This window comes from Aythya marila (assembly GCF_965140915.1).
Source record: "Aythya marila genome assembly, chromosome: 1".
Classification (NCBI taxonomy): Eukaryota; Metazoa; Chordata; class Aves; order Anseriformes; family Anatidae; genus Aythya; species Aythya marila.
In genome coordinates this window covers 47,826,440-47,837,898 of record NC_139042.1, presented here as the reverse complement: position 1 = coordinate 47,837,898, position 11,459 = coordinate 47,826,440, and the positions used below count along the sequence as shown (strand labels likewise).

The following is an 11,459-nucleotide window of genomic DNA, read 5'->3' as shown; positions in this document are numbered from 1 at the left end:
GATCATAATTACCTCAGTCACCACTTTTGCCCATCACAGTTTACAAAATACCTTTGGGCTGTATAATTCCTTCTACTTCTGCAGAATGAGAAACTGAGTCATGGGGAAAAGAAATGAGTTGTTTGAAGTTATGTCAGCAAGATATTTGTGAAGATAGAAATAGGGCAGTCTTTGTCTCAGGGTCATGTTCTGCATTTGCCTCTCCATTATTAATAGAAATACTTGTTACAGAAACACAGAAATTGTAGTTACAGAAAGAAACAAACTCTTACCTACTTTTGTATATTTAAATGATCCTTATGTTGCTTTGAGACTGCACCATGAAAATGGATAAGAAAATAATTAATTATTGAGAAGACATTATAGATCTATTATTCAAGTTGATGTGATTCAGTGGTATTAGTTGTGTAAGCAATAAATTGAATGATTGATTTCTTAGATATTTCTTAGATTTATTTCTTAGAATTTCAATAGATTGGCTTTTTTTTTGTTGTTTTGTTTGAGATAATTAGTTTTCAGTGTTAAGTGTATATATAAATGACACTGTTATTTGTGTTGCATAAGTTAACTCTTTCTGTCGCAGAGCACGAGTTTTCATAAGAGGTTGAAAGTCATTTTTAACTAACTTTAAAATGTATAAATGCACTATTTCAACTTTTTTTTTTTTTTCCAATCTCTAATACTTCAGGAAAGAATGGAATAAGCAAACAAACTACAAAATGGTCACATGAGGAAAAGTACAGTACTGTATCATGTATTGATCACTCTACATGGGAGTCAAGTCTTGCAGGTTGTATAGAATTGTTGTTAACAAGTGCTTAAAATGATAATATTGGAATCTGATAAAAATATATATATATGCTGAGATTAGAATATGGAGCAAATGTTATCACTCCTTTATTAAGGGCTATAGCATTACACTCATCATTTCCCTGTTGTGTCTGACCAAAATAATAAATGTTTGTCACAGTTCCAGTTAATTGCACTGTAATATTTTTTCCCAGTCTAAATGTGTGATTTATCACAAAGGAAAAAAATAAAATAAAATAATAAAATAATAAAATAATAAAATAATAAAATAATAAAATAATAAAATAATAATAATCTGTGCACTTCAGTGCTGCAATTCTGAACACTGCAATGACAAATTTAGGAAGGAGAAGCCTGGAGTGGAATTCCAATCCCTGAATCAGGCAACCAACCATCTCACACAATGCACTGGGAAAGGCAGAGAATCAGGCCCCCACAAGATAATGAACATCAAAAATGTGGTTCAGAGGAAATTTAAGAAAATTGCTGCAGTAAAATCTCAGTTCATATTCTGGGGTCAGAGCTGCAACAAAACCATTTCCATCCGCCTGGGATCTACAATCTGAAATTCTCTCCTTAAAACACATAACCCATTTATATTCTATCAAACTTTTTATGTATGTATGTGTGTTCATATGCACGTGTGTTTTGGGAAGAGAAGGAGATGGGTGGCTCAGCTCTTTACCTTTCTCCTTCTAACCAACAGCGTAGTGAGCAGTACACACTTTCCCAATGAAAACTAGGGTGAATTCACTAAGTTGGAAGAAGCTCAAGTCTGTCCCTTGACTTCCCTACAGTACCCTTTTCCTTTGAAAGCATGTAATTCCAGCAAACTATGTCACAGGCTGCAGAGAAATTATTATTATTATTATTATTATTATTATTATTATTATTATTATTATTATTAACATAAACATAAACATAAACATAAACATAAACATAAACATAAACAAATATAATAATATGAATATAATAATAATAATAATAATACATAGCAGGAAGAGAAAAGAAAGTAACAGGGAAAGAAAGTTAAAATATAAATATGTATGTGAGGATTTGATGCTTTAGTAAACAGCTATTCCGGAGACTCTTGCCATCAAGAGCAGTAGTTCTGTGGCTCTGTCCTGTGCTAAGAACTGCTCAGGTATTTTAATGCAAGCTATCACAGTGGAAACTAGGCCAGAAACTCAGATCAATATATACAGTTTAAATAAGGATTCTGGTCAGGAACCTGGCCTGGCCTACACCTCTTCCTTCCACAGCATCCAAACTTTTAAATGATATGAATACATGGCTTTTATGGCAGACTACACTGGATATAAAACCCGTCTACTTCCATGACACCTGTTCACATATCTGACACCTATTGTATAAAGCTTTTAAGAAAAAACTTGTGACCTCTTCAGGCCAATGTTTCCAACCTAAAATTATTGCAATGTCTGATGAGTAAGTGTACTGGAGAAAGGAAGTCTGGGTTTTAGTACAGGCTCCACAATCTAAATATCTGATGTGTGAAGGCTACAAGGTCAAGTTCAGTCTCATATGAAACCACAATGCAAGCAAGTTCTCCCAGGGCTCTTCACACTACATGCTGTAAGCAGTAGGTTGTAAACTCATACTGTCCCATCAAACTTTCTCTTGTTCAAGGATTTTTTTTTTTTCTTGTAAAATAGAACAGCTACAGCAAGAGGGCTTGTAGTCTGCTGGTTGAGTTTTGGAGCCAAGAAAGGAGAACATGTGGGCCATAATGCTCTTACACTGCAGAAGATAAAAAATTTTGATTTTCTAATCCAGAGCCAGTCTCCTACCCACTAGATGGAAACAGGCAAACTACTTATCCAACTTTCCTTTCTTTATATATATTTTTTTCATCATCCAATACTGTATCATTTTGCAGAGCTCCATTTGGCGAACATATCGCTACCCTAAGTTAAAACCAGATGATTTGAACTTGTCTAAAGTCATTGTATACTTAAGGCAACATAGTTTCTAGAGGGGCTGCATCAACATATAGAGATACCTGTGTTAACTTTCCATCCCAGAATAGCCAAAACCTGAATAAAGACATAATGTCAAATGAAATAATGATCCTATGATTTTTCTATTTGCTGCATCCATCATTGCTTGTAGTACGTGCACATATACACATATATACATATGTTTGTATATGTTTATGTATGCTTACACACACACACACATATATCTCCCATAGAAAAAGTGGTTATTATCTCCCATAGAAACAGAGAAGTTGATTTTACTGTACATAGCACAAGTACGTAACAAGCAGAGTATCTACTGTAATAATTTTTGTTGTGTAGAGACTTCACAGATACTCTGAGTTCTGTTTTGCAAAATCTGCAATGTTAGATGTCGTAACTATTTTTGTTTTGTTTGTTTGTTTGCTTGCTTTGTTTGTTTTTTAAACATGGCTTGATATGATCTAAATACACCCTTAACCAATGCTACTTGTATAGTTATAAACAGGAGGTGGGAGATTACCAGTTAGGAAAATTTAAAAGTAGCCCAGTACTTTTGCCTATTTGAAGGTATTTTCCATATTAGGAATAAAAACATACCCATTTAGAAGTCAAGTGTGAAGTCCAAGTCAAATTGCTTGTGTTTGGCTAAGTACAGGACTTTAATCACAAAAGAAAGGTTTAAGTGGGAAGCTTATTTCTTTAGATTTCTAGAATCTTCAGAGAGAAGCAGGAGGCAAAAGGCATCAGATAATGAAAGGAGTCAAGGAAGATAGAACAGAACTCTTCATTGGTGCTCTTTCCCCTGTCTGATCCACTGGATAATTTGGAGTGGATAATGTAAGCTCTGGTTGTTCAGCCTGTGTATGGGTTTTAAAATGGGATGCTTATACTGAATTGTAAAGAACCAATTTCACTGGGGCTTCAGTGCTGCATGATCTCTAACTTTACCACACTACAAAAAAAGAGTAAAAAATATTAACCAGAGGGATTCTGATCAACCTCATCCAGGAGCAGGTATTTCCTTAAAACAATTAGAGACAAGCCCCTTCTCCAAAGATATATATTTCGATACGTTATTCAAGAAGATCAGAAAATCTGGAAATTTAGGATTATGGCACTGGATAGGTTTAGAAACAGAATTATTTCCTGGCACTGACACACCTTTCCTGTGTAACTTGACTTAAAGAACCAAAACTTCAAATATCAAATCTAAAATGGATATCTTTTTCTTCTTCCCTGACTTGTCTTGTAGATGATAACCTTTACATGGCAGATGCTCTCTCTCAATACATATATGACATATATAAATCTCTCTTTATAGTTCCAAAGTATACAGCTGCAAGTACAAAAGGCTCCTTATCTAAATACTCTCTCTTGGAAGTTACATATTACCCATAAATACTGTTACATCTTCTGACAAATTTTTACCTTCTTTTTCCACTTTGAAATTCCAAGGCCTCAGATGGCTTCCACTACTTCCCACCTCTCAGCACATCTCTTGGAAGAAGCAGGCTATTTGTCCTTCATGCTTCAACAGCAGATCATTGTCTCCTTCCTTTTATTTGATTCGTATTTATTTATTTCATATCTTGTTAATATTCAGCTTCTCTGGTTGCATTTTGATTGTTTTTACGGTTCCTGAGCAATTTTAATAACACGAAGGTAAAGATGCTTGGAAGCTTTATTCTCGGGCAGGAAGAGAACAAGCTCTTTGGTCCTCCTGCCCCACTTCCCTGTGAGCATTCAACACTCTCCAGAATTTCAGCGTTTCCTCCCCCGTGCCTTTACTCACGGAGATCGGGTAGCCTCTGCTAACTCCTGCCCCGGCCCCCTCCCGTCCCTTGTCCCCGCCCTAAGCCTGCTCCTTTCCCCTGACTCTCCCACCTCCGTCCACGGACTTTCACGGGAGCCTTCTTGCCTCCGGCTCCCCCTGCATTTCGACGCTGCAATTCTTGATCCACGGAACGTTTCCAGCCAGCCTAGATCCCTCCCACCCCCCGGCATGCACCGAGAAGCAAAGTCAAAGAAACCGACAGGAGAAATGAATTAATGCGCCTCAACGTGGCGCCAAGTCTCTTTTCCCTCTTTTTTTTTCTCCTAATTAAACCACTAATATATTTCTTGTGGTGCTTTCTCTCTCAGTGGCATTTTATCTCTTCTGTCCCGTTAGTAATTTACTGGGCAGGCGTTTTCAGAGCCAGTATTAGTCTCTTTCTCTCTTTTTGTCTGTTTCGTTTCTCTCTCTTGTCCCGTTTCCTCCCCCAGCTTCCCTCTCCTTCCGCAGTCCCTGACCACCGCAAAGGCCAAATCTTCATCCTGGGGACCCGAAACGGCCATGGCAACTGTTGTAATTTGTCCGTGGTCTAATTGCATTAATTTGATAAGATCATCGTCAGCAGGATGTCTAATTTACTTGGAAGCAGCAGTCAGGGAGAAAAAAAAAAAAAAAGCTTTGACCAAATTAGCATGCCGCCGGGACCAAGGGTGCAGTCTCCATATGGCTCCCTGGCTTTCCCTATAAATAAACCTCCTCCGGTCCACCTCCGCGGTTGCATCCTCCCATACCAGTATGCCGCAAAGTTAATCGGCGGCGCCGGACAGGAGAGGCGCAGCCCCGGGCTGCAGGAGGCACCCGGTGGCTGCCGCCCCCGCCGCCACCCCCGCCGCCACCCCCGCCTCCTCTGACAAGGCACGGGGAAAAGCAGCTTTCCACTTGCACCACCGGAGGGAGGTGCAACTGGTTCTTTGCTCGTAGGCATCTGAAACCCGTCCAAACGATGCAGAAACTTTTGCGTGCCTGGCTCCTTTCTTTAAGGCCAGGCACGGATTTTTTTCCGCTGTGTAATCTCTTTTGTCAGAAGGGTGGGAGCTGGAAAGGGCGGCAGGGGGTGGGGGTGGGAGTGGGGGGTGGGGAGCAGCTGTTGTATTTCCACACAGCGCGTATTAGGAGTATCCCTAGAGAAATATATATGCGTGCACATACGTGCCTATGTAATTCTATGTATGTAGATAAGAATGTCAAAATGCACAGCTGTCAGTATCAGCCTTCTCCCCTCCTTAAGGGAGACACTGTACTCTGTAGGTACCGTGAATTGTTAACAGTGCAGTAATCCCCTCCTCCCTCTCCCCTTCCTTCTCCGTGATCATCTAAATTATATATATATATATATATATTGCATTATATATATATATATATATAATGCAATAATCTACGGTTCTACATTGTATGGAGAACACCAGAAAGCATGAAAAGCTATAGACTGCAGAGGAGGAAGAAATGCATTTAAAGCAACGATAAAAATGGCGTGCAGGATAATTACCTCAAATTGCTATTCGCTTGACACCCTGACACTAATTCTGTACAAGCCATTGGGACATACAATAAGGCAAATAAACCTTCCTCGCCTGCTTGTGCAGGTATGAGTGTGTGTGAAAAGGGGCAATAGGGATCAGGTCGGGAGGAGGGGAACACTAAACTTTCCATCTTAAAAAAGAAAAAAAAAAAAAAAGAAAAAAAAAGAATAAATTAATTAATCTATTTAAGAGAAAGCAAAGCATCTAAACAGATCGACAGTTTATAATGCCAACGTTTTTAACGCTTGCTCTGTATGTGAATTGATTTTTTTTTTTTCTCCAGCATTCCCTCAGCAGTCGGATTTTTGCCACTGCAGCTCAGCAGAGGGTGTCAGATCTTTCAGAGTGCACCAGGTTGAAACGAGCAGAGCCTCTTAGCAACTCTCCCCCTGCGTGCCTGTGAGTGTGTGCGAGCTTAGCGTGCGGCTCGGCAGCAGCGGAAGAAAACGGAAAGAAGAGCGAGCGAGGGCGCGGGCGACGAGGGGAGGCAGCGCGGCCGGCAGGGCGAGGCGAGGCGCGGCGCGGTCGCTCGGTCGGTCTGTCAGTCCGTCGTTCTGTCGGGGAGCTCCGACCCCTCTGCAGGCTCCCGCCGCAGGCAGCATGGGCAGCGGCGCAGCGCAGCGGGGGCAGGGGGCGCCGCGCAGCGCCGGGGGCTCGGCAGCCATCGCCTAGGCAGCGCCTTCAGCACCGGCAGCCCGGACAGCTCCCGGCGGGCGGCCCCGCGGCCCCGCGCCACAAGGTCAGCCCGGCGCCGAGCCCGAGCCGGAGCGGGAGCCGCGCACACGCGCAGCCTCCGCGCACACCGCGGCGCGCTCCACCCGCTCCTCTCCGGCATGCTGCGGCTGGCGGCGGCCGGCACCGTTTCCCTGACGGTGAGACAGCCCGGCCGGCAGATCTCCGCTTAGCTTCTTGCCCGGGAACCGTCAGGGAGGGAGGGGGGTGGGGGGAGAATCGAGAAGGGGGATTATTTTTATTTTTTTCCTCTACTTTTTTTTTTTTTTTTTTTCGTGCCTTGCAGTACGTGCCTGGATAGTTTGTGGATATAATTATTGACTGGAATCCGGGCTGTTGCAATTCTATGTGTGTGCTGCGGGGGAGGGGGGGGAGAGAGGAGAAAAGAAAAAGCCCCCCCCGCTCCTCCGCCGACCCTTCTTGCTTCCTCTCCCCGCATTCCCCCCCCCCAACCTCGACCCCCCCCCCCCGTTGGTGGTGTTTCGGACATTTCATGTATTGAATGGACTGGAATTGCTTTCCGTGTGAGAAGGAAGGTTGCTGTTACTTTGTGATGAAATCGGGAATGAATTGCTCGGTTTAAAAATGCTGCTTTGGATTCTGTTGCTGGAGACGTCTCTTTGTTTTGCTGCTGGAAACGTTACAGGGGACGTTTGCAAAGAGAAGATCTGTGCCTGCAACGAGATAGAAGGGGATTTGCACGTAGACTGTGAGAAAAAGGGATTTACCAGCCTGCAACATTTCACCGCCCCAACTTCCCAGTTTTACCATTTGTTTCTGCATGGAAATTCCCTGACTCGACTTTTCCCTAATGAGTTTGCTAACTTTTACAATGCAGTCAGTTTGCACATGGAAAACAACGGTTTGCATGAGATTGTTCCTGGGGCTTTTCTTGGGCTGCAGCTGGTGAAACGCTTGCACATAAACAACAACAAGATCAAATCGTTCAGGAAGCAGACTTTCCTGGGGCTGGACGATCTGGAATACCTCCAGGCAGATTTTAATCTATTGCGGGATATTGACCCGGGAGCATTTAGGGACTTAAACAAACTAGAGGTGTTGATTTTAAATGACAATCTCATCAGCACCTTGCCCCCCAACGTGTTTCAGTATGTGCCGATCACCCACCTCGACCTCCGGGGAAACCGTCTTAAAACCTTGCCTTATGAGGAGGTCCTGGAGCAGATCCCAGGCATTGCTGAAATCCTGCTAGAGGATAACCCCTGGGACTGTACTTGCGATCTGCTGTCGTTGAAGGAATGGCTGGAAAATATACCCAAAAATGCTTTGATCGGCAGAGTGATTTGTGAAGCTCCCACTAGGTTGCAGGGCAAAGATTTAAATGAGACCACAGAGCAAGAGCTGTGCAAAAAGAACAGAGTGGATTCTAGTCTAGCTGCTCCCCCTGCTGAAGAAGAAACCTGTGATCCTGGTCCCATTCCAACCCCCTTTAAAATACATGGCAAGGAAGACCCTGCCACACCAGGATCTGGTCCAAATGGAGGTACAAAGATTCCTGTCAACTGGCAAATCAAGACTAGACCCACTGCTGCTGTGTCGACAGTTAGCACAAAGAGCAAGCTACTGACTACATTGTCCTGCCCTCAGATATGCAGCTGTGATCAGATCCCTGGCTCGGGTTTAAAGGTTAATTGCAATGACAGGAATGTGAGCAGCTTGGTGGATTTGAAGCCTAAACCATCCAATGTGCAGGAGCTGTTTCTGAGAGACAACAAAATACACACCATCAGGAAATCCCACTTTCTGGATTACCGGAAACTTAATTTACTTGATTTGGGCAACAACAACATAGCCACCGTTGAGAACAACACCTTCAAGAACCTCTTTGATCTCCGATGGCTGTATATGGATAGCAACTACCTAGACACCCTGTCCCGGGAGAAATTTACTGGGCTGCAAAACCTGGAGTACCTGAATGTGGAATTTAATGGGATCCAGCTGATCATGCCTGGAACCTTCAATGCAATGCCCAAACTGAGAGTCCTCATCCTCAACAACAACCTACTGAGGTCTCTCCCAGTCGATGTCTTCGCCGGGGTCTCACTTTCCAAACTGAGCATACACAACAATTATTTCATGTACCTCCCGGTAGCGGGGGTGTTGGACCAGCTCACCTCCATCACCCAGATCGATCTGCATGGCAACCCGTGGGACTGTACTTGCCCTATTGTGCCTTTCAAACAGTGGGCGGAGATGTTGCGCCCCAAGGTGATTATGAGCGATCTGAGGTGTGAGTCCCCAGAAGATTTCTTCAAGGAGGATTTTGAGTCTCTCTCCAATGACGTGATTTGCCCTCAGCTGAAAATATCACCCACACTAAGTTCTACCAACAAAAACAGCACCGGCTTTGCAGAGACAGGCACTCACTCCAACTCCTACTTGGAGACCAGCCGGGTCTCCATTTCGGTGCTGGTGCCAGGGCTCCTGCTGGTTTTTGTGACCTCTGCTTTCACGGTGGTTGGCATGCTGGTGTTCATCCTGAGGAACAGAAAGCGGTCCAAGAGGAGGGACGCCAACTCGTCTGCATCTGAAATCAACTCCTTGCAGACAGTCTGCGACTCATCCTACTGGCACAACGGGCCCTACAGCACCGACGGGGCCCACAGGGTTTACGACTGCGGCTCCCACTCCCTGTCGGACTGAGGCGGGGGCGGGGGCGGCCGCCACCCGGGGACCGGCCCTGCGCTGCTAGTCAGGAACGTCTCTGCACCTCGGTTTCCTTCTGTGAGAAATAAGACACGCGCGCACTCGCCCTTGTCCCCCACTGCAAGCGCTGTGCCCGGTGCTCGCTGCGGGGAGGCCGGCGCCGGGCCGCAACCCCCCCCAGCTCGGCGCAGCCCCCCGCGACGGGAGCACCCCCCGCCCGTGCTCCGCCGGGGCGGCAATGGACGAGCGAGGACACTCTTCCTGCTGCCCCGGCAGCGAGAACCACGGCTGTTGGTTTTGTTGGGCTTTTGTGTTGTTGTGCTGGGAGTCGTTTTGCTTTTCCGCCTTCTTCCCTTTTGGACGCACCCCTCTCCGAAAGGCGAGGAAGAGGAGGGGGACGGAGGAAAGGCTGGTGTCAGCCTCCTCCTGACAGCAAAGCAGGAGCGGAAAGTTGCACGAAGGCATGAATGTAATGTAAATAAATGATTCCGACTCCGAAACGGACAAATGAACAAAAAGCAAAATAATAATAATTAAAAATAAAGACAGACAAATAATCAATCAAACAAACAAACAAAAACAAAAACAAACAAACAAACAAACAAACAAAAAAAAAAACAAAAAACAAGTGCTGCATGGCTCGCATGGATACAACGCACCCCAGGGACGCTCCAGCCCCCAACTGGAAGCAACGTCTAGTTCACACCATCATCCCTCTTACCTGATAAGTCCCTTCATATCAAACCTTCTATATAAGAAATACAGTATAATAATAATAAAAGTGCCATTTCGCCATTTTTGTGTGATCAATAGGCAGTAGAAATCGTACTTTTACTGTGGAAAAATGTAAAGGTTTTATTTAAGACATAGTTGCATGAATATTCTCATCTGTTTTTTTTTTTTTTTTTTTCATTGAGGAGGGGATGACTTTATTGGGAGATACCTGTTTTCTTGATGGAGGGTTTAATTTCTTTTTTGGGGGGAGGGGAGGAGGCTTTGATTTTGTTTTCTCTCTCTTCTTTTTCAATATACATATTCAGTATTGCCTTTCCATCTGAATGTAAAAATTAGTACCCTTGATTTATATTATGGTAACAGTGTAAACATTCAAAGAAAAAAAAAAATCCAAGGCAGTTAAGCATGACCAATTAATGTCACTCTAGTGCTTAGGCTGCAAAGTTTAATGGTAGAAAATTCTGTGCTGTTGTAAATCTTACTATAACTTGAGGAAATCAGAACTGAGGAAGCAAGTGAAACTTACTAATTCTATTCGAGGATTTTATAATGGCATATTTTTTCAGTATTAAAGTGAAAATGTTTTCAACTCCTGGTCCTTACCATTTTTCCAGTACCAGCACTTGCAAGTGGGTTATTTGGGTTTAGGGGACAGAGCCTCCTTTCAGTGCTCTGTGTGTGTGCTTCTCCCTTCCCCCCTCCCCTTCCCCACCCCCCCCACCCCCCCCCCCCGCTTCCCTCTCTCTCTCTCTCCCTTCCTCTCTCTCATTCATTCACACGCAGAGGCATAAACACTCTTTCCCAATGTAAATAACACACAGAAGTTTCCTGCCTCCTCTTCCTTGCCTCTCCCTCTCTCTCTCCTTTGTAATGTGGCAGTGAATCCCTTTATTAATACTGTGAATCTCTTGCTGCTGCTGCCACCCCTTCTGCACACACTGCAGATATATTAGGGATGTTAGTGGGAATTTGATTTAATTGACTCTGCCTACCTCGGTCTCACTAAACCAGAGACAGCTTTCACTGGTCAGCACTTCAGTCCTGTATGCAGTTTGCTGGACTGCTGACGAGGTGAGGCTACTGGATGCGGCTGGGCTCCAGCAGCTACTGAAAGTGGGAAAACTAATTAGTGAAAGGACTTTCCCATCCCTGCTCTGGATTGCTGCACCTTTAATATTAGAT

The 11,459-nt window shown here is 44.1% G+C and overlaps 1 protein-coding gene across 1 annotated transcript; it reads left to right on the top strand.

The window, feature by feature from the left end:
• Positions 1 to 7,460: 7,460 nt before the first annotated feature.
• SLITRK1 (SLIT and NTRK like family member 1) lies at positions 7,461 to 10,127 on the top strand (the record flags this gene model as incomplete). Its single annotated transcript, XM_082751996.1, has 1 exon — positions 7,461 to 10,127. The coding sequence occupies one exon, from the start codon at positions 7,461 to 7,463 to the stop codon at positions 9,537 to 9,539; it is 2,079 nt and encodes a 692-aa protein (XP_082608122.1). The 3' UTR covers positions 9,540 to 10,127.
• Between the last annotated feature and the right edge of the window lie 1,332 nt (positions 10,128 to 11,459).